Consider the following 27,958-nt stretch of genomic DNA (forward strand, 5'->3'; position numbering starts at 1 on the left):
ACTTTTGTATCTTTTCCCTGATGGAAGAAGGTGGAAGAGAGAATGACCGGGGTGCATAGGGTCCTTAATTATGCTTTTCCGAGGCAGCGGGAAGTGGAGCCAGTGAGTGGATGGGAGGCTGGTTTGCGTGATGGACTGGGCTCATTTCACAACCTTTTGTAGTTTCATGCGATATTGGGCAGAGCAGCAGCCAAACCTGGTTGTCATACAACCAGAAAGAATTTTTTTATGGGGCATCTGTAAAAGATGGTGAGAGCCACAGCTGGCATGTCAAATTTCCTTAGTCTTCTGAGAAAGCAGAGGCTTTGATGGGCTTTCATAACTATAGTGTTGGCATAGGGGAACTAGGACTAATTGTTGATGATCTGGACACCTTAAAATTTGAAGCATTTGACCATTTCTACTTCATCCCCATTGATGTAAATAGGGGTACGTTCTCCTCTGCGCTTCCTGAAGCCAATGACAATCTCCTTCATTTTGTTGACAGTGAGGGAGGCATTATTGTTGTCACACCAGTTCACAGATCCTCTATTTAATTCCTGTACTCTGTCTCATCATTGTTTGAGATCCGACCTACTATGTTGGTGTCATCAGCAAACTTGAAGGTTGAGTCGGAGGGGGATTTGGCCAGCACAGCCTTGTGGGGCAGCAGTGATGATCATGGATGATCGTGGAGGAGGTGTTGTTGCCTAACCTTACTGATTGTAGTCTGTGGGTTATGAAGTTCAGGATCCACGTAAGGAGAAGTCGAGGTACAGCCATGGAGTATGGAGATGAATTTTATAGGAATAATGGTATTGAAAGCTGAGCTATAATCAATAAATAGGAGGCTAACTTAGCTCTCTCCATTACCAAGAGCAGGGCCAGGAAGATGGCAATTGCTCGGGACCTGTCCCAGCAGTAAGAGAACTGTAGTGGATGCTTGCAGTCTGGGAGACCGGAATTGATTAACATTCTCTAATGTTAGAAATGAATCATTCTCTGATGTTATAACTGAATCATTCTCTGATGTTATAACTGAATCATTCTCTGACGTTATAACTGAATCATTCTCTGACGTTATAACTGAATCATTCTCTGATGTTATAACTGAATCATTCTCTGATGTTATAACTGAATCATTCTCTGATGTTATAACTGAATTATTCTGTGATGTTATAACTGAATCATTCTCTAATGTTAGAAATGAATCATTCTCTGATGTTATAACTGAATCATTCTCTGATGTTATAACTGAATCATTCTCTGATGTTATAACTGAATTATTCTCTGATGTTATAACTGAATCATTCTCTGATGTTATAACTGGATCATTCTCTGATGTTATAACTGAATCATTCTCTGATGTTATAACTGAATTATTCTGTGATGTTATAACTGAATCATTCTCTAATGTTAGAAATGAATCATTCTCTGATGTTATAACTGAATCATTCTCTGATGTTATAACTGAATCATTCTCTAATGTAATAACTGAATCATTCTCTGATGTTATAACTGAATCATTCTCTGATGTTATAACTGAATTATTCTCTGATGTTATAACTGAATCATTCTCTGATGTTATAACTGAATTATTCTCTGATGTTATAACTGAATCATTCTCTGATGTTATAACTGAATCATTCTCTGATGATATAACTGAATCATTCTCTGATGTTATAACTGAATCATTCTCTGATGTTATAACTGAATCATTCTCTGATGATATAACTGAATCATTCTCTGATGTTATAACTGGATCATTCTCTGATGTTATAACTGAATTATTCTCTGATGTTATAACTGAATCATTCTCTGATGTTATAACTGAATCATTCTCTGATGTTATAACTGAATCATTCTCTGATGTTATAACTGAATCATTCTCCGATGTTATAACTGAATCATTCTCTGATGTTATAACTGAATCACCTCTGATGATATAATGAATCATTCTCTGATGTTATAACTGAATCATTCTCTGATGTTATAACTGAATTATTCTCTGATGTTATAACTGAATCATTCTCTGATGTTATAACTGAATCATTCTCTGATGTTATAACTGAATCACCTCTGATGATATAATGAATCATTCTCTGATGTTATAACTGAATCATTCTCTGATGTTATAACTGAATTATTCTCTGATGTTATAACTGAATCATTCTCTGATGTTATAACTGAATCATTCTCTGATGTTATAACTGAATCATTCTCTGATGTTATAACTGAATCATTCTCTGATGTTATAACTGAATCATTCTCTGATGTTATAACTGAATCATTCTCTGATGTTATAACTGAATCATTCTCTGATGTTATAACTGAATCATTCTCTAATGTTATAACTGAATCATTCTCTGATGTTATAACTGAATCATTCTCTGATGTTATAACTGAATCATTCTCTGATGTTATAACTGAATCATTCTCTGATGTTATAACTGAATCATTCTCTGATGTTATAACTGAATCATTCTCTGATGTTATAACTGAATCATTCTCTGATGTTATAACTGAATCATTCTCTGATGTTATAACTGAATCATTCTCTGATGTTATAACTGAATCATTCTCTGATGTTATAACTGAATCATTCTCTGATGTTATAACTGAATCATTCTCTAATGTTATAACTGAATTATTCTCTGATGTTATAACTGAATCATTCTCTGATGTTATAACTGAATCATTCTCTGATGTTATAACTGAATCATTCTCTGATGATATAACTGAATCATTCTCTGATGTTATAACTGAATCATTCTCTGATGTTATAACTGAATCATTCTCTGATGATATAACTGAATCATTCTCTGATGTTATAACTGAATCATTCTCTGATGATATAACTGAATCATTCTCTGATGTTATAACTGAATTATTCTCTGATGTTATAACTGAATTATTCTCTGATGTAATAACTGAATCATTCTCTGATGTTATAACTGAATCATTCTCTGATGTTATAACTGAATCATTCTCTGATGTTATAACTGAATTACTCTCTGATGTTATAACTGAATCATTCTCTGGTTTTACAACTGAATCATTCTCTGATGTTATAACTGAATCATTCTCTGATGTTATAACTGAATCATTCTCTGATGTTATAACTGAATCATTCTCTGATGTTATAACTGAATCATTCTCTGATGATATAACTGAATCATTCTCTGATGTTATAACTGAATCATTCTCTGATGTTATAACTGAATCATTCTCTGATGTTATAACTGAATCATTCTCTGATGATATAACTGAATTATTCTCTGATGATATAACTGAATCATTCTCTGATGTTATAACTGAATTACTCTCTGATGTTATAACTGAATCATTCTCTGATGTTATAACTGAATCATTCTCTGATGATATAACTGAATTATTCTCTGATGATATAACTGAATCATTCTCTGATGTTATAACTGAATTACTCTCTGATGATATAACTGAATCATTCTCTGATGTTATAACTGAATCATTCTCTGGTTTTACAACTGAAACATTCTCTGATGTTATAACTGAATTATTCTCTGATGTTATAACTGAGTCATTCTGATTATGTAACTGAATCATTACTGATGTTATAACTGAATTATTCTCTGATGTTATAACTGAATCATTCTCTGATGTTATAACTGAATTATTCTCTGATGTTATAACTGAGTCATTCTGATTTTGTAACTGAATCATTCTCTGATGTTATAACTGAATCATTCTCTGATGTTATAACTGAATTATTCTCTAATGTAATAACTGAATCATTCTCTGATGTTATAACTGAATCATTCTCTGACGTTATAACTGAATCATTCTCTGGTTTTACAACTGAATTATTCTCTGATGTTATAACTGAATTATTCTCTGATGTTATAACTGAATTATTCTCTGATGTTATAACTGAATCATTCTCTGATGTTATAACTGAATTATTCTCTGATGTTATAACTGAATCATTCTCTGATGTTATAACTGAATTATTCTCTGATGTTATAACTGAATTATTCTCTGATGTTATAACTGAATTATTCTCTAATGTAATAACTGAATCATTCTCTGATGTTATAACTGAATCATTCTCTGATGATATAACTGAATTATTCTCTGATGTTATAACTGAATTATTCTCTGATGTTATAACTGAATTATTCTCTGATGTTATAACTGAATCATTCTCTGATGTTATAACTGAATTATTCTCTAATGTAATAACTGAATCATTCTCTGATGTTATAACTGAATCATTCTCTGATGTTATAACTGAATCATTCTCTGATGTTATAACTGAATTATTCTCTGATGTTATAACTGAATCATTCTCTGATGTAATAACTGAATCATTCTCTGACGTTATAACTGAATCATTCTCTGATGTTATAACTGAATCATTCTCTGATGATATAACTGAATTATTCTTTGATGTTATAACTGAATCATTCTTTGATGTTATAACTGAATCATTCTCTGATGTTATAACTGAATCATTCTCTGATGATATAACTGAATTATTCTCTGATGTTATAACCGAATTATTCTTTGATGTTATAACTGAATCATTCTCTGATGTTATAACTGAATTATTCTCTGATGTTATAACTGAATCATTCTCTGATGATATAACTGAATTATTCTCTAATGTAATAACTGAATCATTCTCTGATGTTATAACTGAATTATTCTCTGATGTAATAACTGAATCATTCTCTGATGTTATAACTGAATCATTCTCTGATGTTATAACTGAATTATTCTCCGATGTTATAACTGAATCATTCTCTGATGTTATAACTGAATTATTCTCTGATGTTATAACTGAATTATTCTTTGATATTATAACTGAATCATTCTCTGATGTTATAACTGAATTATTCTCTGATGTTATAACTGAATTATTCTCTAATGTTATAACTGAATTATTCTCTAATGTAATAACTGAATCATTCTCTGATGTTATAACTGAATTATTCTCTGATGTTATAACTGAATCATTCTCTGATGTTATAACTGAATTATTCTCTGATGTTATAACTGAGTCATTCTGATTTTATAACTGAATCATTCTCTGATGTTATAACTGAATCATTCTCTGATGATATAACTGAATTATTCTCTGATGTTATAACTGAATTATTCTCTAATGTAATAACTGAATCATTCTCTGATGTTATAACTGAATTATTCTCTAATGTAATAACTGAATCATTCTCTGATGTTATAACTGAATCATTCTCTGATGTTATAACTGAATCATTCTCTGATGTTATAACTGAATTATTCTCCGATGTTATAACTGAATCATTCTCTGATGATATAACTGAATTATTCTCTGATGTTATAACTGAATTATTCTCTAATGTAATAACTGAATCATTCTCTGATGTTATAACTGAATCATTCTCTGATGTTATAACTGAATCATTCTCTGATGTTATAACTGAATTATTCTCTGACGTTATAACTGAATCATTCTCTGATGTTATAACTGAATCATTCTCTGATGATATAACTGAATTATTCTCTGATGTTATAACTGAATCATTCTCTGATGTTATAACTGAATTATTCTCTGATGTTATAACTGAATCATTCTCTGATGTTATAACTGAATTATTCTCTGATGTTATAACTGAATTATTCTCTGACGTTATAACTGAATCATTCTCTGATGTTATAACTGAATCATTCTCTGATGTTATAACTGAATCATTCTCCGATGATATAACTGAATCATTCTCTGATGTTATAACTGAATCATTCTCCGATGATATAACTGAATCATTCTCTGATGTTATAACTGAATTATTCTCTGATGTTATAACTGAATTATTCTCTGATGTTATAACTGAATCATTCTCTGATGTTATAACTGAATCATTCTCTGATGTTATAACTGAATCACATATCAAAAGTTATAGTTCAACTGTGTCGGTCAAGAACTGTAGCAATCTCTGCTGTGCTTGCCAGCCTTCTTGCATTATGCACAACACTCCCCCAAACCCCCACCCTGTGCCTACATGTATGATCTGTCTTTTCATTCATTGTAAAAAGTCTGACAACACCAGGTTTTAGTCCAACCTATTTATTTGATAATATACTCGCAAGCTTTCGGGTTAGCCCCTTCGTCAGGTGAATGGAGAGTTCTGGCCTCAGACAGAGCATATAAAGCACAGACACAACACTGTCTGTGCTTTATATGCTCTGTCTGAGGCCAGAACTCTCCATTCACCTGACGAAGGGGCTAACCCGAAAGCTTGCGAGTATATTATCAAATAAATAGGTTGGACTAAAACCTGGTGTTGTCAGACTTTTTACTGTGTTTACACCAGTCCAACGCCGGCATACCCACATCATTTTCATTCATTCACAGGATAGCAGCATTTGTATTTGTACTGTGTAACATTTAGTCCATCCCTATATTGCCCTTGAGAAAAGTTTGGTGAGCTGCCCTCTTGAACCACTGCTGTCCATCTGTTGTAGGAATACCCACAGTGCTGTTAGTAAGGGAGATCCGGCATTTTGACCAATTGACAGTGAAAGATCAGTGATATCATTTTAATTCAAGCTTCTGAGTTTACTATCAAATAAGTCGGTTGGATTAAAACCTGGTGTTGTCAGACTTTTTACTGTGTTTACCCCAGTCCAACGCCGGCACATCCACATCAGGTTCAAAACTGACAGAGGAATTCGAAAGGCTGGCAAGTCATCAGAGTTAAATCAAATTCATCTGAGGGTACTGAGGGAGGCAAGGATTGAAATAGTTGGGGTACCATGCGGGCAGCAGGGTAGTATAGTGGTTAGCACTGTAGCTTCACAGCTCCAGGGACCTTGGTTCAATTCCTGGCTTGGGTCACTGTCTGTGTGGAGTTTGCACATTCTCCTTGTGTCTGCGTGGGTTTCCTCCGGGTTCTCCGGTTTCCTCCCACAGTCCAAAGACGAGCGAGTTAGGTTGATCAGCCATGCTAAAATTGCCCCTTAGTGTCCTGAGATGCGTAGGTTCGAGGGATTAGTGGGTATATATGTAGGGATATGGGGGTAAGGCCTGGGTGGGATTGTGGTCAGTGCAGACTCAATGGGCCAAATGGCCTCTTTCAACCTGCAGGGATTTTAAAAGTAGCCATAATCTTCCGATCCTCCTCAGATACAGGGGCAGTGCCTGAGCATTGAGGAATTGCAAAAGTCATACTCTTGTTCAATAAAAGCTGTAAAGATAAACTCAGCAGCTACAGACCAGTTGGTTTGACCTCTGATAGGAAGGTCTTTAAGGGGCAATAATTTGAGCCAAAATTAAGTCACTTGGACAGATGTGGATTAGCTAAGGAAAGCCAGCACAGACCTGTTAAGGAAAATTGTGTTCAACTCATTTGAGTGAGTTTATTGATGTTGTTGAAGGTAAAGCGAATGATGTGGTGTACATGGACTTTCAGAAGGTCTTTGATAAAATGTCCCCATTACAGGCTTGGCAGCAGGGTTCAAGGCCATGGAATAAAAGTGGTAGACACTGATTGCAATGTTGGCAGGCTGACAGGAAACAGAGTGTAATTTGCAGACTGGGAGGAGGTCTACATGAGTCATCCAGAGGTCAGTATTCGAACATGACGTTCCTCCAGAAATATTAAGCAAAACTTGGGTGTTTCAGGGCACATTTGAAGAATTGGCAAATGGCAACACACTGTAGTGTTATGAATAGCGAGGAGTTTAGCGATGAACTTCAAGCAGACCTAGACACTGTGGTGGAAAGTTGGCAAATGAAATTTAAAGCAGTGAAATGATGCATGAATGATGAGAGATAATATAGAATAGAGGGTACAATTGTAAAGAGTTTGCAGGTGCAGAGGGACTTGAGGTACAAGACACTGCAGGATGAATTCACATTGTGAATAAGCCATTTGGGGCTCCTTAAATAGGGCCACACAGTACAAAAGCAAAGTGGTTAAGCTGGAGGTTTCTAAAGCCTTGACCCAATCTCAGTTACAGGATTAATTCTGGGTGCCACACTTTAGAAAGGATATGAAGGCATTAGAGAAAAGATTAACAAGAATGTTTCCAGGGTGGAGAGACTTCAGTTTTGCAGATAAGATTGAACAAGCTGGGTCTGTTCTCCTTAAATAGAGAAAGTTGAGAGGACGTGTATTGATATGATTGACAAAAGAACCAAAGGCAACATGAGGATAAACTATTTTACGCAGTGAGTGATTAGGATTTGACAGTGTGGTGGAGGCAGATCCATCCTCCCAAAAGGGAATTAGACAATTGTCAGAGGAGAGAAGATTTTCAGGGTCACTGGGAAAGGCAGGGGAGTGGGACCAGCTGAATTGTTTTTGCAGAGGGCTAGCGTTGACACAATGGGCCGAAAGGCCTTGTTCCGCGTTGGGATCACTCTACGATTCAATTTTGCAAGGCGTAGTGCTCAGAGTAAGCAGGGTTAGAGGGTAGGGTGGGGCAGGCAACCAGACTCAGCTGGAGAAAGGGGCAGAGAGCGAGAGGACGATGGAGGTGGAGTTGGGAAGACAGAGGCGCATGGCGGAATGAGAGAATGTGAAGATGAGTGAGGAGGATGGGGAAGGTAGGTAGAAGATGGGAGATGGAGACACAGAGATAGAGGCAGAAGGAGAGAGAGGAGGGAGAAAGAAAATAAGAACAAAGAGGTGGAGAAAAGATTAGGTGATATTTAACTTTGGAAAGAAATCACACAACACTACCACCTGCAAGCATTGACAGGTACTGCAGTTATCTTTTCAAAATCAAGTGTGTCGGAGATAGTGCCAAAACTTTCATCACTCTAATATACACTTGGCACATGCATGTTTATATATATGTAATACATTTTCATTAGGATAGAGATAATATTAAAGAATCTTTAACTATAGATAGAAACGAGGGCATATTGCACTAAAATAACTCATCTAAAACTTTCTCTACATTCTGTGCAGCGCAGCTCATGATATAAATATACAGAAAACACATGAGGCTCATGTTCACTTTTTGATATCCAGGTGAAAGATCACTCTTCCTTCGAATTTTTCGTAGGGGTTGTCGTTGATGATTCCGGGGCCATTAATCTTGCACTCAATTTCAAGTTCTTTGTTCTTTTTCAGACTCAAGAACTTCACCGCAACTAAAGGATTGGTGTAGTTTGGCTGTGGAGAAAGAAGCAAGGATTGTTCTATGCAATAGACCAAGGAGAGTAAATGTGAAAAATCCTTCTTAATTAGAATGAGAACTCCATACCTGTGGCTGTCTACCGTAGTAAGGGAAATATGACAGGTCAAAGGTGCCGTTTTCAGGATAAAATGCCAGATTTCCGATATTTTCCGGGTAGGCATGCTGTTGTTAAAAGCAGGAATCTTTGATTAATATGACTTTTAATTCAGGCATTTCACTGCAAAATGATTATGATTTGAAAAGGGAATTTCCTTTAAGGAATTGCATTTACTGACATATGTTCAATCAGCATATAAATGGTTGGTTATTCTCCTGTATATCCTTTGACATAATGTGGAGATGCTGGCGTTGGACTGGGGTAAACACAATAAGAAGGCTCACAACACCAGGTTAAAGTTCAACAGGTTTATTTGGTAGCAACTGCTACTAGCTCCAAAAACTAGTGGCGTTTGCTACCAAATAAACTTGTTGGACTTTAACCTGGTGTTGTGAGACTTCTTACTGTCCTTTGACAGTAAGTCCCAAGTTGTAAATTGATCACACAAGAGTCAGAAGTAGCAACTGACGAGAAACTGAATAGAACTCGCTTTGTGACTGGAGGCATAGAAGTAAGAGAGAAAGAAAGCTTAACAGAGTAAGAACAACAAAGAACGATACAGCACAGGAAACAGGCCCTTCGGCCCAACGAGCCCGTGCCGCCATTTTAATGTTTATAATGTTTATAAAATTCTGCTTGGGCCGCAACTAAAGTATTGCTAGCAGTTCTGGTCCCCGCACTTCAGGAGGGATGTGAGTGTCCTTGAGAGGGTGCCAGAATGGTTACAGGGATGGGGGAGGTAGAGATTTGTTACAAGATTACTTTTGGCGAATTTGGGGTTGTCCTTCTTAGAGCAAAGGAAATTGAGAGGAGGTTTGATCGAGGTGTTCAAGATCAAGACAGGTTTACATTAGACAAAGAGAAGTTGCTCCCACTGGCTGATGACCCAGTTCGTAGGGTTTTGGGCAAGGCATATGGTGGAGGCAGGCTGTGGGGAAGGACATTTTCACACAGCGAGGGTTAATGAGTTGGAAGCCGCTGCCCATGAGGGTAATGGAGGCAGAGCTGATAGGTGGTTCTTAAAGGAAGCCAGGTGAGCACTTGCAGAGCTAGGATGGTGGAATGGGTGTGGGTGGATTTATCTATGGAGAGCTAGCACGGATTTGATGGGCTGAATGATCTGCCTCTGTGCCGTAAAAAGCTCGATGACCATAGGAAGCTGCCTAAAGCTCCTTAAAGATGAGTCGGAGAAAGAGGTTGACAGAAATTTCTAGTAGGGAAGCAATTGCCTTGAACTGGAGAGAATCCCCCATTAATTGGGCCGAGAGAGTAGAAACTGATAGGCACTTGACCTCGGCAATAACTCTGCCCTATGAAAAGTTACAGCACCGAGTTCACTAACTACTTAGTTGTAGAGATAAAGGCCCTGTGACAATTTACAATTCCAAGTTCACAATATCGCACAGACTAGAATAGAATCCCTACAGTGCAGATGGAGGCCATTCAGCCCAGTGAGACTGTACTGTCCACAGCCCACCCAGGCCCTATCCCCATTACCCCATGCATTTACCTGAGCTAGTGCCCCTAAGGGGCAATTGAGTAGGGTCAATCCATCTAACCCACGCATCTTTGGACTGTGGGAGGAAACAGGAGCACCCGGACGAAGCCCACACAGACACAGGAAGAATGTGCAAACTCCGCACAGACAGTGACCCGAGGCCAGAATTGAACCCGGGTCCCTGGCGCTGTGAGGCAGCAGTGCTAACCACTGTGCCGTTCCAAATGGTACAAAAGGTAATGGAATCCTTACTCAGAAGATGCAACTGAAAAATATCTATGAACTGAATAAGTAAGATTGACACCAAAAGGAAATCTCATGCTTTGCCAATCTTACTGATTGTCTTGAAGGAGTGACAGAAAGAATGAATTATTATGAATTGAATTTGAGCTAAAAGTGTTTGAACATTGGTAAGAGTGACTTCCTGTTCTCACTGCTGCTGCGTTACACAAACACTTTCATTGACTGATTGGTTTTGGCCTCATTAAATCCACGAATTTGAACAGAAGAGGGCCCCCCTGTCCATTGATACTCACCAGAACACTGCATGTAACATTTGGGATAGTTCCTTCTCCAGGCAAGAAGTTGATAATCTGAAATTCCAATAAGAGTTGGTTAGTTGGACTTGATCGTTCAGATGTTTCAGATTATTGATTATGTAAACTGGAGCATATTCCAGTGATTTAATCTGGATTTTTATTAGCTGTAGCTCTGTTGGTGGCACTCCACGCTCTTATGTTCAAAGAATCGTAGAATGGTTCCAGCACAGGAGGAAGCCACGCAGCCTACTGTGTGCATGCCAGCTCTCTGATAGGTCAGCGCACCCTATTTCATCCCCCTCCTCCTCTTTCTCTATCGGTCTCCAAATCTTTCCTCTTCAGATAATAATCCAACTCTCTTTTGAAAGCCATAACCGAATCTTCCTCCACCACACTCTCAGAAAGTATATTCCAGATCCTAACCACTCTGTGTGTGAATCTGTCTCCACCACACTCTCAGACAGTACATTCCAGATCCTAACCACTCCGTGTGTGAATCTATCTCCACCACAGTCTCAGACAGTACATTCCAGATCCTGACCACACGCTGTGTGAATCTATCTCCACCACAATCTCAGACAGTACATTCCAGATCCTGATCACTCGCTGTGTGAATCTATCCCCACCACACTCTCAGACAGTACATTCCAGATCCTAACCACTCACTGTGTGAATCTGTCTCCACCACACTCTCAGACAGTACATTCCAGATCCTAACCACTCGCTGTGTGAATTTGTCTCCACCACACTCTCAGACAGTACATTCCAGATCCTAACCAATCTGGGGGGATTCTTTCTCCACCACATTCTCACTCAGTACATTCCAGATCCTAACCACTCGCTGTGTGAATCTGTCTCCACCACACTCTCAGACAGTACATTCCAGATCCTAACCACTCGCTGTGTGAATCTGTCTCCACCACACTCTCAGACAGTACATTCCAGATCCTAACCACTTGCTGTGTGACTCTGTCTCCACCACACTCTTAGACAGTACATTCCAGATCCTAACCACTCGCTGTGTGAATCTTCAGAGGATTTGTAGCCACTTGGTGATATCCTGCACCAAGTTCCACCCCAGAGAGCAGAGGCCAGGCTGAAAGGCCAGTACTGAGAGAGTGCTGCCTTTTGCTGAGACATTAAGCAGAGGGCCAATGGCCCCACTCAGATGGATGTGAAAGATTCCATGTCACCATTTCCAAGTAGAACAGCAGCCTGGCCCTTAACCGAAATCACCAAAACAAATGACTTGCTCATTTATAGAAATCCTACAGGGCAGGAGGAAGCCATTTGGCCCATCGAGTTAGCACCAACAACAATCCCACCCAGGCCCTATCCCTGTACCCCCACATATTTACCCCACTAATCCCTCTAACTTACATATCCTGGAGCACTAAGGGGCAATTTAGCATGGCCAATGTGCCTAACCCGCCCATTTTTGGGAGCAACCAGAGGAAACCCAAGCAGACACGGGGAGAATGTGCAGACTCTGCACAGACAGTGACCCAAGCTGGGAATCGAGCCTGGGTCCCTGGCACTGTGAGGCAGCATTGTTAACCACTGTGCTATTGTGCTGCCCATCTAGCTCACGGTTGTATCTGGGAGCTTGCAGTGGCCAAACTGGCTGCTGTACTTCCTACTTTGCAGCAGTGACTACACTTCAGAAAGTACATCGCTGTCTTCGGATGTCCTGAGGCTATGAAAGGTGATGCAGGAATGACAATTCTTCCTTTGCAATCAGACATACCCTATTCATTCGGATGAGGACGCAGGGTTGACCAGTCTTGTACCCAAAGGTGGGATCTTCGAGCCCAGAGCAATTCTTCAGAGTCTCCCGAATGAACTGGCAGGAGTATTTCGAATTAGGGCCATAACCTCCTTGGAAAGTATAGTTCCCACTGGTGCAGTTGCGGTTGGTTTTGGCTTGCACGGATTCGTTATAGGCTGAGGGGGAAAAAGAGAGGAATCAGACTAGGGAGGGTGACATAGTGGTTACCCAGTGTGCTAAAATATTCAGAGGGTGAGTGTACACGTTTGATTTGATTTATTATTGTCACGTATATTAACAAACAGTGAAAAATATTGTTTTTTGCGCACTACGCAGACAAACTATACTGTTCATAGAGAAGGAAACAAGAGAGTGCAGAATGTAGTGTCACAGTCGTAGCTAGGGTGTAGAGAAAGATCAACTTAATGCAAGGTAAGTCCATTCAAAAGTCTGACAGCAGCAGGGAAGAAGCTGTTCATGAGTCGGTTGGTACATGACCTCAGACTTTTGTACCTTGTTCCCAAAGGAAGAAGGTGGAAGAGAGAATGTCCGGGATCTTTAATTATGCTGGCTGTTTTGCCGAGGCAGTGGGAAGTGTAGACAGAGTCAATGGATGACTGGCATGTAACAAACCCTGTCCTACCACTGACACCAAAACAGAACCTGACCTTGGGCTGTTTGATTGGGATCTGCCGGAGTTCACGGAGAGCTGAAGAAATCCTGGTTATATTGTGGTACGTAACTGCAAAGAATGGTTAGTCTGGAGGTCAGGATGTGATTGGTTAGTCTGGAGGCCAGGAAGTGATTGGTTAGTTTGGCAGTGCAAGGATAAATGAATGAAAAAAGCCTAGGTTTTGAGATGCAACTAGGAACGTAATTCATGGAGGGAGAACCGTGGACAGGATATAGGATGTATAGGTTGGTGAGGGTACGGGATGTATGGGTTTGTTAGGGTACAGGATGGTTAGGTTTGGTTAGGGTACAGGATGTATAGGTTTGGTTAGATACAGGATGTATAGGTTTGGTTAGGGTACAGTATGTATAGGTTTGGCATAGGTTTGGTTAGGGTACAGGATGTTTAGGTTTCATTAGGGTACAGGGTTTATAGATTTGGTTATGGTACAGGATGTATCGGTTTGGTTACGGTACAGGATGTATGGGTTTGGTTAGGGTACAGGATGTATAGGTTTGGTTATGGTACAGGATGTATCGGTTTGGTTAGGGTACAGGATGTATAGGTTTGGTTACGGTACAGGATGTATCGGTTTGGTTAGGGTACAGGATGTATGGGTTTGGTTAGGGTACAGGATGTATAGGTTTGGTTATGGTACAGGATGTATCGGTTTGGTTAGGGTACAGGATGTATGGGTTTGGTTAGGGTACAGGATGTATAGGTTTGGTTATGGTACAGGATGTATAGATTTGGTTAGGGTACAGGATGTATCGGTTTGGTTAGGGTACAGGATGTATAGGTTTGGTTACGGTACAGGATGTATCGGTTTGGTTAGGGTACAGGATGTATGGGTTTGGTTAGGGTACAGGATGTATAGGTTTGGTTATGGTACAGGATGTATAGGTTTGGTTAGGGTACAGGATGTATAGGTTTGGTTATGGTACAGGATGTATAGGTTTGGTTAGGGTACAGGATGTTTAGGTTTGGTTAGATACAGGATGTATAGATTTGGTTAGATACAGGATGTATACGTTTGGTTAGGGTGCAGGATTATAGGTTTGGTTAGGGTACAGGATGTATAGGTTTGGTTAGGGTAGAGGATGTTTAGGTTTTGTTAAGGTACTGGATGTATAGGTTTGGTTAGGGTGCAGGATTATAGGTTTAGTTAAGGTACAGGATGTATAGGTTTGGTTAGGGTACAGGATGTATAGGTTTTGTTGAGGTACTGGATGTTTAGGTTTGGTTAGGGTACAGGATGAATAGGTTTGGTTACGGTACAGGATGTATCGGTTTGGTTAGGGTACAGGATGTATAGGTTTGGTTACGGTACAGGATGTATCAGTTTGGTTAGGGTACAGGATGTATAGGTTTGGTTATGGTACAGGATGTATAGGTTTGGTTAGGGTACAGGATGTATAGGTTTGGTTATGGTACAGGATGTATAGGTTTGGTTAGGGTACAGGATGTTTAGGTTTGGTTAGGGTACAGGATGTTTAGGTTTGGTTAGGGTACAGGATGTTTAGGTTTGGTTAGATACAGGATGTATAGATTTGGTTAGATACAGGATGTATACGTTTGGTTAGGGTGCAGGATTATAGGTTTGGTTAGGGTACAGGATGTATAGGTTTGGTTAGGGTAGAGGATGTTTAGGTTTTGTTAAGGTACTGGATGTATAGGTTTGGTTAGGGTGCAGGATTATAGGTTTAGTTAAGGTACAGGATGTATAGGTTTGGTTAGGGTACAGGATGTATAGGTTTTGTTAAGGTACTGGATGTTTAGGTTTGGTTAGGGTACAGGATGTATCGGTTTGGTTAGGGTACAGGATGTATAGGTTTGGTTAGGGTACAGGATGTATAGGTTTGGTTAGAGTACAGGATGTATAGGTTTGGTTAGGGTACAGGATGTATCGGTTTGGTTAGGGTACAGGATGTATAGGTTTGGTTAGGGTACAGGATGTATCGGTTTGGTTAGAGTACAGGATGTATAGGTTTGGTTACGGTACAGGATGTATCGGTTTGGTTAGGGTACAGGATGTATAGGTTTGGTTAGGGTACAGGATGTATCGGTTTGGTTAGGGTACAGGATGTATCGGTTTGGTTAGGGTACAGGATGTATCGGTTTGGTTACGGTACAGGATGTATCGGTTTGGTTAGGGTACAGGATGTATAGGTTTGGTTAGGGTACAGGATGTATCAGTTTGGTTACGGTACAGGATGTATCGGTTTGGTTTGGGTACAGGATGTATCAGTTTGGTTACGGTACAGGATGTATAGGTTTGGTTAGATACAGGATGTTTAGGTTTGGTTAAGGTACAGGATGTTTATGATGGGCGAGGGTACAGGATGTATGGGTTTGGTATGTTTATATGCAAGTTTACCAGAGGAGCACGTGAATCCACATTAACAACGGAATCCTGTCAGCTCTTTGGCCTAAAGTTGGCCAAAGGTCAATCCATCCGAAATTCCAATTCTATCAATGTACTTGGTCCTGTGTGCTTGCTCTTACCGGAAAGGAAATGTTGAAGAGTGCTGGCGTACCATTTCCAGGATTTTGGTTCTGACACATTGAAAGAGATCTTCAAATCTTTTGGTTGCGGTCTTATTGTCACACCTGGAACAGAGTTAAATAGAACACAATGTAAACTGACTGCTAATATTCTCAAAGGGAGCAATCATCTCATCTTTTCAAAAGAAGAATTCAATGGGCAAAATCATACCAGAAATGGAAGAATGTTAGTTTTGGTATGAAAGATGGAGTGTTTCCACCTCACCAGTGCCCTGTACTGTTGCAGCAAGACTGCCCCGCTTTTATATTCTATCCCCCTCGCTATAAAGGCCAATATTCCTTTCGCCTTCTTGATCACCTGCTGCACCTGCAGACTGGGCTTTTGCGATTCGTGCTCAAGGACCCCCAGGTCCCTCTGCACCGTAGCATGCTGCAGCTTTTCAGTGAGACACACTGACCGTTACACAATGCTGAGAATCACAGTGAGACACACTGACCATCACACAGTGCTGAGAATCACAGTGATACACACTGACCATTACACATCGCTGAGAATTACAGTGAGACACACTGACCGTTACACAATGCTGAGAATCACAGTGAGACACACTGACCATTACACATTGCTGAGAATTACAGTGATACACACTGACCGTTACACAATGCTGAGAATCACAGTGATACACACTGACAGTTACACAATGCTGAGAATCACAGTGAGACACACTGACCATTACACATTGCTGAGAATTACAGTGATACACACTGACCGTTACACAATGCTGAGAATCACAGTGAGACACACTGACCGTTACACAGTGCTGAGAATCACAGTGATACACACTGACCATTACACAGTGCTGAGAATCACAGTGAGACACACTGACCATTACACAGTGCTGAGAATCACAGTGAGACACACTGACCGTTACACAGTGCTGAGAATCACAGTGATACACACTGACCGTTACACAGTGCTGAGAATCACAGTGAGACACACTGACCGTTACACAATGCTGAGAATCACAGTGAGACACACTGACCATTACACAGTGCTGAGAATCACAGTGAGACACACTGACCGTTACACAGTGCTGAGAATCACAGTGATACACACTGACCGTTACACAGTGCTGAGAATCACAGTGAGACACACTGACCGTTACACAGTGCTGAGAATCACAGTGAGACACACCGACCGTTACACAGTGCTGAGAATCACAGTGATACACACTGACCGTTACACAGTGCTGAGAATCACAGTGAGACACACTGACCGTTACACAGTGCTGAGAATCACAGTGATACACACTGACCGTTACACAGTGCTGAGAATCACAGTGATACACACTGACCGTTACACAGTGCTGAGAATCACAGTGATACACACTGACCGTTACACAGTGCTGAGAATCACAGTGATACACACTGACCGTTACACAGTGCTGAGAATCACAGTGAGACACACTGACCGTTACAAAGTGCCACAAATTATATGGTGAGACACACTGACAGTTGTACAGTGCTGAGAATTACAGTGAGACAGTGTCCATGACACAGTCCTGAGAATTACAGAGTAAGACACACTGAATATTACACAGTGCTACATATCACAAAGTGAGACACACTGACCATTATACAGTGCTGAGAATTAAACAGTGAGACACACTGACCATGAAACAGGGCTGAGAATTATACAGTGAGACACACTGACCATTACATATTACTGAGAACCACACAATAAGACCACTGACCCTTGCACAGTGCTGAGAATCACACAATGAGAGACACTGAATATTACACAGTGCTGAGAATCACAGTGATACACACTGACCATTACACAGTGCTTAGAATTAAGTGAGATACATTGACCATTAACAGTGCCAATGAGACACACTGGCTGTTACACAGTTCTGACAATCACAGAGAGATACACTGACCATTACACAGTGTTAAGAATCACACACTGAGACCCACTGTTACGCAGTGCCAAGAATCTCACAGTGAGACACACTGACTGTTACAAAATACTGAGAATTACACAGTGAGACACATTGACCGTTACACAGTGCTGAGAATTACATGGTGAGACACACTGACTGTTTCACAGTGCTAAGAATTACAGTGAGACACCTTGACCATTACACAATGCTGAGAATCACACACTAAGAGACAGTGACCGTAACACAGTGCTGAGAATTACAGAGTAAGACACACTGATTGTTGCACAGTGCTACATATCACACACTGAGACACACTGACCATTACACAATGCTGAGAATCACACAGTGAGACACACTGACCATTGCATATTACAGAGAACCACACAATAAGACATACTTGCTCTTGCACAGTGCTGAGAATCATACAGTGAGACACACTGACAGTTGCACAGTGCTGAGAATTATACAGTGAAACAGACTGGCTGTTGCACAGTGCAGAGAATCATAGTGTTATGCACTGACTGTTACGCAGTCCTAAGAATCACAGTGTGACACACTGACCATTACACAATCCTGAGAATCAGTGTGATGCACTGACTGTTACACAGTCCTGAGAATCACAGTGTGACACACTGACGATTGCGCAGTGCTGAGAACTAGGCAGTGAGACACACTGACCGTTACACAGTGCTAAGCATTACAAAATGAGACACACTGACCATAACACAATGCCGACAATCACGCTGTGGGACACACTGACCATTACACAGAGCTGAGAATTACATGGTAAGACACACTGATCGTTTCATAGTTCTGAGAATCACAGTGAGACGTACTGACCATTACACAATGCTGAGAATTACAGTGAGGCTGACCGTTACACAGTGCTTAAAATCACACAGTGAGACACACTGACCGTTACACAGTGCTGAGAATCACAATGAGATACACTGACCATTACACAGTGCTGAGAATCACAATGAGACACACTGACCATTACACAGTGCTGAGAATCACAATGAGATACACTGACCATTACACAGTGCTCAGAATCACAGTGAAACACACTGACCATTACACAGAGCTGAGAATTACACAGTGAGACACACTGACCATTACACAGTGCTGAGAATTACACAATGAGACACTGTGACCATTACACAGTGCTGAGAATTACACAATGAGACACTGTGACCATTACACAGTGCTGAGAATTACACAATGAGACACTGTGACCATTACACAGTGCTGAGAATTACACAATGAGACACTGTGACCATTACACAGTGCTGAGAATTACACAATGAGACACTGTGACCATTACACAGTGCTGAGAATCACACAATGAGACACTGTGACCATTACACAGTGCTGAGAATCACAGAGTGAGACACATTGAACATTAGACAATGCTGGGAATCAGAGAGTGAGACACACTGACCATTACACAGTGCTGAGAATTACGCAGTGAGTCACACTGACCATTACACAGTGCTGAGAACTACACAATGAGACACACTGACCATTACACAGTGCTGAAAATTACGCAGTGAGACACACTGACCATTACACAGTGCTGAGAATTACGCAGTGAGTCACACTGACCATTACACAGTGCTGAGAACTACACAATGAGACACACTGGCCATTACACAGTGCTGAAAATTACGCAGTGAGACACACTGACCATTACACAGTGCTGAGAATCACACAGTGAGACACACTGACCATTACACAGTGCTGAGAATCACACAGTGAGACACACTGACCATTACACAGTGCTGAGAATTACACAATGAGAACACTGACCATTACACAGTGCTGAGAATTACGCAGTGAAACACACTGACCATTACACAGTGCTGAGAATTACGCAGTGAGTCACACTGACCATTACACAGTGCTGAGAATTACGCAGTGAGTCACACTGACCATTACACAGTGCTGAGAATTACGCAGTGAGTCACACTGACCATTACACAGTGCTGAAAATTACGCAGTGAGACACACTGACCATTACACAGTGCTGAATATTACACAGTGAGGCACAGTGACCATTTCATAAATGAATTGTTGCATCTTACCTGGTGTTTTGAGCTGGTCTTGATATTTCGGTGTGTATGGATCTGTCGTGTACAACAGTACAAACAATGCCAGAGCGAACAATAAACACATCACAACGTAGAAGGCCGCATAGTACAAACTGATGAAAACTAAGAGAGGAGGAACAAAGTGTTATATGAAAATAAATGTAATGGATACACATCATAGCAACAGTGTTTTCAGCCTGACCACTGTCTACCACTGCATTGAAGCCTCCTCCTGTCCTTACCTCTATCTGTTTAAAGCTGCAGGAACTTCTCCACTATGATTCTGTAGCCTTGTTCAAACTCTGAGACTTCTCAGTTGAAATTCCAGTTTCTTTGATTCTGATAGGACCTGCCACTTGCAATCTTTAATAGCCTGGAATTTGTGCTTCCGTTAAGGATAAAACTGTAATTGTTCAATCTCATTCTTGTATGAAACTGACAGCTATTCCGGTGTTGGCACATTTCAGTGTTAAATGTGGAAGTAGGGGAATTTGCTCTCTTCTCGGTCCACCATTGCAGAATCCGAGTTTTAATGTGGACTTTTGTTCTTGCTGTAAAAAGCATTGCAACTCTATTGGATATCCCTCTGTCCTGGCCTACCACACTCATCTGATGAAGCTGAATGTAAGCTTGACGCACAGCACCTCATATTTCAATTGCGCATTTTACAGCATTCAGTGGGGTCAACAATTTCAGATGCTGCTCTCCGTTCCTATTTTGGCTTCTTTCCTTATTGCTGGTTTTGGCATTTTCTCTTCTATGGACACCAACTGTGTTGTCATTCCCACCTCCTCTATCCGTGTTTGTTTGCTTTACTTGTCCCTTGTCTTTGGTCTTGCATTGCAAATCCTTTTGTCATTAAATCTCTCCACCTAATCAGAGACCTTCCCTTTTATATTTATGAGTTAAGCTGAGTGAGGTTTTTAAGTTAGGGTTACTGCTAAACATACTCCCTTGGCCCAGAAACGCTAATCTTAGGAGACTGGAACAACACTCCCTGAATTACATAAGAACATAAGAACACAAGAAATAAGAGCAGGAGTAGGCCATCTAGCCCTTCGAGCCTGCCCCGCCATTCAATAAGATCATGGCTGATCTGTCGTGGCTCAGTTCCACTTTCCCGCCCTCTCCCCATAACCCTTAATCCCCTCTCTTATCAAAAACCCATCAACCCGCGTCTTAAAAATATTTAGCGAGGCAGCCTCCACCACTTCAACGGGCAGAGAATTCCAGAGATTCACCACCCTTTGAGAGAAGAAGTTCCTCCTCAACTCCGTTCTAAACCGCCCCCCCCTTTATCTTGAGGCTGTGCCCCCTAGTCCTACTGTCCTTTCTGAGCGGGAAGAGTCTCTCCACCTCTATCCTATCCATCCCATTCATCATCTTATACGTCTCAATGAGATCTCCCCTCATTCTTCTAAACTCTAACGAGTACAAGCCTAGTTTATTCAGCCTCTCCTCATAGCTCAACCCCCTCAACTCTGGTATCAGCCTTGATAAACTCCATGATAAATATTCCAATGGTGTTTAAAATCATAACTAAGATTTTTGTTCATGATACTTCAGATTCTACCATAATCCCATGTGTATGTCCCAAGCTTTATTCATGGTACAATGATTGGCAATCTACACTCTATATTTTCTGGTCTACTGTCTAAGGATTCTTCAATCTGATTGGCCACATGCTTGCTGGGCAGCCAGAGATCGCCTCTAGGTGGCGCCAGAATCGAACTGATGTAACACTGGGGGGAAATTGGTGCCGTAGTGTGCACTAAATCTTTCTAGGCGACTTTCTCCAAAGTTAGTAGTGGGTGTGAATCACTGCCGACCAAAAACTCCATGGCATAATTGGATTTTTAAAAAAGACAAAGAATAATTCTCTGCAAAAGTATTCTCTGATGTTGCAGCAGAATGAACTTCTCGCACAGAATCCCTACGGAAGGAGGCCCATTCGGCACCAACCCCACCCAATCCCTGTCTCCTCTCTATCCCTGTAACCCCACATATTTATCCTACTTGTCACCCTGACACTAAGGGGCAATTTAGTATGACCAATCCACCTAACCTGCATTTTTTTAATGAAATAAAGAGCAGGATCTTGTATAAAAGAGCATTTGGTGACCAAAATCAACCCTGATCATAGAATCAAAGAATCCCTACAGTGCAGAAGGAGGCTATTTGGCCCATCGAATTTGTATCAACTCTCTGACAGAGCATTTTACCCCAGCCCTCTCCCCCGTCCTACCCCTATACCCCAGGTATTTACCCTGCTAATCACACTTGGGACACTAAGGGACAATTTAGCATGGCCAATCCACCTAACATGCACATCTTTGGACTGTGGGAGAAAACTGAAGCACCCGGAGGAAACCCCCGCAGACACGGGGAGAATGTGCAAACTCCACACTGACAGTGACCCAAGCCAGGAATTGAACGTGGGGTCCTGGCGCTGTGAGGCAGTAGTGCTAATCACCCTGCCGCTGTGCTGTCCCATTCACATTTCTAAAGCTTTATGTTAATTGTCAGATTTCTATAGATAAATTATTAATTATTAAACTTATTAATAAGTTAATTAGAAGACTTAAGAGGTTGTTACCTGGAATCATAATGGATTATCAAAGTTTGAGATTAATTCTTGTCAAATTGCTTACTGTGCTGAATTGATTGTAAGGCTGCTTTAACTTAAAGATTTTCAGACAAAGTGGATAACACTGAAAGATCAGCAAGCTTTATCGTTCATCATTGAAACCACTGAACGTTACAGCAAAATTTGGCACACTGACTGTACCAATTCTTTCTGGAATAGTGCAATCCCAGTCTATCCCACTGCCCCATTCTCTCCCATCGCCCTGTATCAATTCCAAATTAATCCCACTGCCCACTCTCTCCCCTTTAGCCATGTATCAATGAAAAATTAATCCCATTGCCCACTCTCTCTCCCCTTTAGCCATGTATCAATGAAAAACTAATCTCACTGCCCACTCTCTCCCCATAGCTCTGTGTCAATCGCAAACTAATGCCACTGCCCCAATTTCCTCCCATAACCCTGGATCAATCCCAAAGTAATGCCACTACCCCACTCTTTTCCCAAAACACTGTGTTAATCTGAAACCGATGCTACTGATCCACTCTTTCCCCACAGCCCTGTATCAGTCCATAACACAACACACTGAGCCTCTTTCTCCCCACAGCCTATATTGATCCTAAACTAATCTCACTGCTCCACTCTCTCCCCATAGTCCTGTATCAATCCCAAACTAATCCCACTGCCTACTCTCTCCCCAGTCAATCCAAAACAACCCTTCGCAGGTCAATTCTGTGCTGACAATTATATTTTCCTTACCCTGGCATGATCCTAGTGTACACTCTCAATATGTCATTTTAATTTCCTTTCTATAACGGACAGACCACAGTCCCCTAACTGTAGGCTAACCAGTGCTTTGTATGAACTCATCATTGCCTTTCTCCTCTTGCATTCTGTGCCCGTGAAGAGTTTGCTAACTGATTGTCCCCGGATGCCATCCATGAGTTGTCCCGTGGTTTCACATACCCCAGTCTTTCAGTTTTCGTCCCATTAACTCCTTTGTGTCTGGATTCCAGACAAAGCGTTTGAATTCTTCCATGCGTTGGTTGCATGTCTTCTTTTCACTGAAGGTAGCCATTTTCCCCAGTGAGTTACTGTCCCAAATGGGCCGATGTTAGATGCGTTGCAGAATGAATGAAGGAGCTGGGAGAGGGTGGGAAAACTCTGCTACCCTTTATCGTGGTGACGTGGTAACGCAGAGTTTTAGCCAATTGCGTTAGTGACAGGAGTTAATAGCATTCCAAAGATATCAGCACTGTTTAGATTGGTGCAAATGTTAATAACTAAACTGGGCTCATGTAAGCAACTTTCCAAAACCTATGTTCGGTTCATAACATTCCTCTGACACAAGAGGTGATAACTTTATCATGCTTGAAGATTTTAATGTAAACTAAATTCACACTGGTTCTGTTTCATTCACTTACAAACCGAGGACATTGTGGGGGCGCTGGGGGGTTAATTGGTGCCAGACATTTTGTACCATGATGCAGCAGATGGCATGGTACGCAGGTGAGAACCAATGAAATTCCCACTATCGAGTTCTGCACGGTGGCCATTTACAGAAGCAACTAATTGCTCAGTGTCACTCACTGCTTAGGAGCAAACATGACCCCAGAAAGCACTAAGTAAACAGTGTTGTCACAGTTTAGTTTGGTGGAAATGGCAAGCAAGATTCATACTGCACAAGTGCCAGGCAATGACCATCTAAAGAATCTAACCATCTCCTCTTGACATTCAATGGCATTATCACCACTGACCCTCCCATCATCATTATCCTGGAGGTTACCTATTGATATGGAGATGTCAGCATTGGACTGGGGTAAACACAGTAAAAAGTCTCACAACACCAGGTTAAAGTCCAACAGGTAGCACATGCCACTAGCTTTCGGAGTGCTGCCCCTTCATCAGGTGAGTGGGAGTTCTAAGAGTGGCCTCAACTAGGATCTTGGATTCATGTCACACTATCTGTAACCCCCACGACTTGCCTGGGCTTGCAAAATCTCACTAACTATCCTGGCTGGAGACAGTACACGTCTCTTTAACCTGCGCTTAACCCCCTCTCCACTCATATAGTCTGTACCTTTAAGACTTGATTACCTGTAAAGACTCGCATTCCAACCATTATTCTGTAAATTGAGTTTGTGTCTTTATATGCCCTATTTGTGAATAGAACTCCCACTCGCCGAAAGCTAGTGGCTTGTACTATCAAATAAATCTGTTGGACTTTATCCTGGTGTTGTGAGACTTTTTACTATTGACCAGAAGCTGAAGTAGACAAGCCATATGAATATTATGGCTACCAGAACAGGTCAGAGGCTGGGACTCCTATGGTGAGTAACTCATTACTGACTTCCCAAAGCCTCTCCACCATCTCATTCTGGGAGGTTACACAGATAGGGCAGGGCAAGAGGGTCTCTTCAGAGTTGGTGCTGGTTTGATGGGCTCAGTGGCTTCCTTCTGCATGTAGGAATGCTATGAATCGACAAGGCGCTACTCAGGAGTGTGATGGTACACTCTCCACTTGCCTGGGTCAGTGCAGTTCCAACAACACCCAAGAAGCTCGAAACCATGCAGGACAAAGCAGTCTATTTGATTGGCAGCCCACCCACTACCTTCAAACTTGCACGCCCTCCACCCCAGTGGCAGCAGTCCGAGCCAAGAATAAACAATGTATCGCCACAGCTCTAGGTGGCGTGAATTGCAAACTGGCACCTCTTTGCCCAACGGTGAGCAGAGGAAAGGAAGGAGAATTTATCCGAGGCACCCTCTGTGACTTGCCTGGGTGAAAATAGGCCAAGGAGGAACTGACTGCTACATTCAATCAAGGTGGAAGAACACTGAGCTTGAATAACTCCTCGGAACTGGCAGACCTTTGGAACTGAAGGCCCGAAAGGAGGAATGGTTGACTTCCAATGTTGGGTGTAAAAATGGGCTTAGCCGTTGAGGTGATGGGGAGGATCTATTTTGCTTCCTCCATTCACACCCTAGATGGACACCTGTAGCTCCCATTGGAATCCGATGGCAACCTCACAGCGTGGGCAAGAACGGTGGTGACTTCCTGCTCATGTCTTCCCGCTCAGAAAGGACAGTAGGACTAGGGGGCACAGCCTCAAGATAAAGGGGGGGGCGGTTTAGAACGGAGTTGAGGAGGAACTTCTTCACTCAAAGGGTGGTGAATCTCTGGAATTCTCTGCCTGTTGAAGTGGTGGAGGCTGCCTCGCTAAATATTTTTAAGACGCGGGTTGATGGGTTTTTGATAAGAGAGGGGATTAAGGGTTATGGGGAGAGGGCGGGAATGTGGAACTGAGCCACGACAGATCAGCCATGATCTTATTGAATGGCGGGGCAGGCTCGAGGGGCTGGATGGCCTACTCCTGCTCCTATTTCTTATGTTCTTATTATATTCTTATGTTTCCCCTGTGCAGATGTGCAGGACAGCAAAGATGTTGCTGTTTAACCTGTGATCAGTGCTCCTTCCACTCACATCGTTGGCCTCTTTAGGACTTGAACAGCAGGTTAAGTGTAAAGATTTGCATTCTAATCGGTAATCTGTAAACTGTCTGTGCTTTATATGCTCTGTCTGAGGCCAGAACTCTCCATTCACCTGACGAAGGGACAAACCCCGAAAGCTAGTGAGTTTACTATCAAATAAATCGGTTGGACTTAAACCTGGTGTTGTCAGACTTCTTACTGTGTTTGACAAGGACCAGCTTTTCTCCTTGGGCATGGAAATGTGAAGCTGCATTTCGAATTTGAGGGTGGCTCTAAAATACCCAGGAAATTGTGTGTGTGGGAGCAGGGAGTAAAGACAAAGTGAGTGGGCAAAGTTATGGCAGATAGAGTTTAGCGTGTGAAAATGCAAGATCATCTACTTTAGACAAGATCTCCGTATGTTTCTGCCTTCGGGATGTTACATCTTTCAGTGGAATGCTTATTAAACTGGATCATCGCACACACTCATACTTTCCCGTGTACAAGTCCACTCTGAATATTCCTCATACCTTTCACCCACCCATTCCAGTACTTGAATCCTGGCCTTAATTTTCAGCCAACTCATTCCCTTCTAAAACAAATGTGTCTTGGGAGGTGACACTGGCAAGGGTGGCATTTAATATCCATCCCTCCTTGCTCCAAGAAGCACTGAGCCAACTACACAGTGTGGGACTAAAGTCATGTGTAGACCAAACCAGATCAAGGACGTCCTTGAAGATCATGAGTGGGGTTTTGCAATAGTTGGGATTTTACAACAATTTGTCAGTTTTCTTGGCCATGTTACACAGTCCACAAACGACAAGATTTGCTGAATATGACTCAAGTATTGGGAATCCAGGTTGTGACAGTGTGACTCCCGTGCCCCTCTGTACCACCGATATTACAGCCACACTGTACCCTTCATCGTCCAGTACTTCCCCAGAGCAGAGAAGCTACGACATCTTCTCTGGAGCCTTCAACATGTCATCGATGAAGATGAACATCTCGCCAAGGCCATCCCCACACCCCCTCTTCTTGCCTTCAAACAACCGCACAACCTCAAACAGACTATTATCCGCAGCAAACTACCCAGCCTTCAGGAGAACAGTGACCACGACACCACACAACCCTGCCACAGCAACCTCTGCAAGATGTGCCAGATCATTGACACAGATGCCATCATCTCACGTGAGAACACCATCCACCAGATATATGGTATATACTCTTGCAACTCAGCCAATGTTGCCAACCTGATACGCTGTAGGAAAGGATGTCCTGAGGCATGGTACATTGGCAAGACCATACAGACACTATGACAACGGATGAATGAACAGCAAGCAGGAGTCTTCTCTTCCTGTTGGGGAACACTTCAGTGGTCACGGGCATTCAGCCTCTGATCTTCAGGTAAGCGTTCTCCAAGGCGGCCTTCACAACACATGACAAGGCAGAATTGCCCAGCAAAATCTGATAGCCAAGTTCCGCACACATGAGGATGGCCTCAACCGGGATCTTGGGTTCATGTCACACTATCTGTAACCCCCATGACTTGCCTGGGCTTGCAAAATCTCACTAACTACCCTGTCTGGAGACAATACACATCTCTTTAACCTGTACTTAACCCTCTCTCCACTTGCATTGTC

General features: G+C 41.6%; 1 protein-coding gene across 1 annotated transcript; it reads right to left on the reverse strand.

Moving 5' to 3' along the window:
• Window positions 1-8,963: 8,963 nt before the first annotated feature.
• Window positions 8,964-23,925, reverse strand: LOC145353007 (potassium-transporting ATPase subunit beta-like). The gene is made up of 7 exons (XM_080203317.1): window positions 23,814-23,925; window positions 20,258-20,386; window positions 16,231-16,335; window positions 13,032-13,228; window positions 11,282-11,338; window positions 9,217-9,312; window positions 8,964-9,125 (listed from the first exon to the last, which is right to left on the reverse strand). The coding sequence occupies exons 1-7, from the start codon at window positions 23,923-23,925 to the stop codon at window positions 8,964-8,966; spliced, it is 858 nt and encodes a 285-aa protein (XP_080059443.1).
• Between the last annotated feature and the right edge of the window lie 4,033 nt (window positions 23,926-27,958).

This window comes from Carcharhinus amblyrhynchos, chromosome 15 (genome assembly GCF_965287045.1).
Source record: "Carcharhinus amblyrhynchos chromosome 15, sCarAmb.v2.hapA, whole genome shotgun sequence".
NCBI classification, from domain to species: domain Eukaryota; kingdom Metazoa; phylum Chordata; class Chondrichthyes; order Carcharhiniformes; family Carcharhinidae; genus Carcharhinus; species Carcharhinus amblyrhynchos.

Bases quoted from the DNA above. Each gene is read 5' to 3' on its own strand.
- LOC145353007 (XM_080203317.1), bottom strand. From the start codon at position 23,925: ATGGCTACCTTCAGTGAAAAGAAGACATGCAACCAACGCATGGAAGAA. The intron at 20,387-23,813 runs GTATGTGAAACC...CTCCTCTCTTAG, and splicing joins ACGAAAACTGAAAGACTGGG to TTTTCATCAGTTTGTACTAT. The intron at 11,339-13,031 runs GTATGTCTGATT...TTGGAATTTCAG, and splicing joins TCCTCATCCGAATGAATAGG to ATTATCAACTTCTTGCCTGG.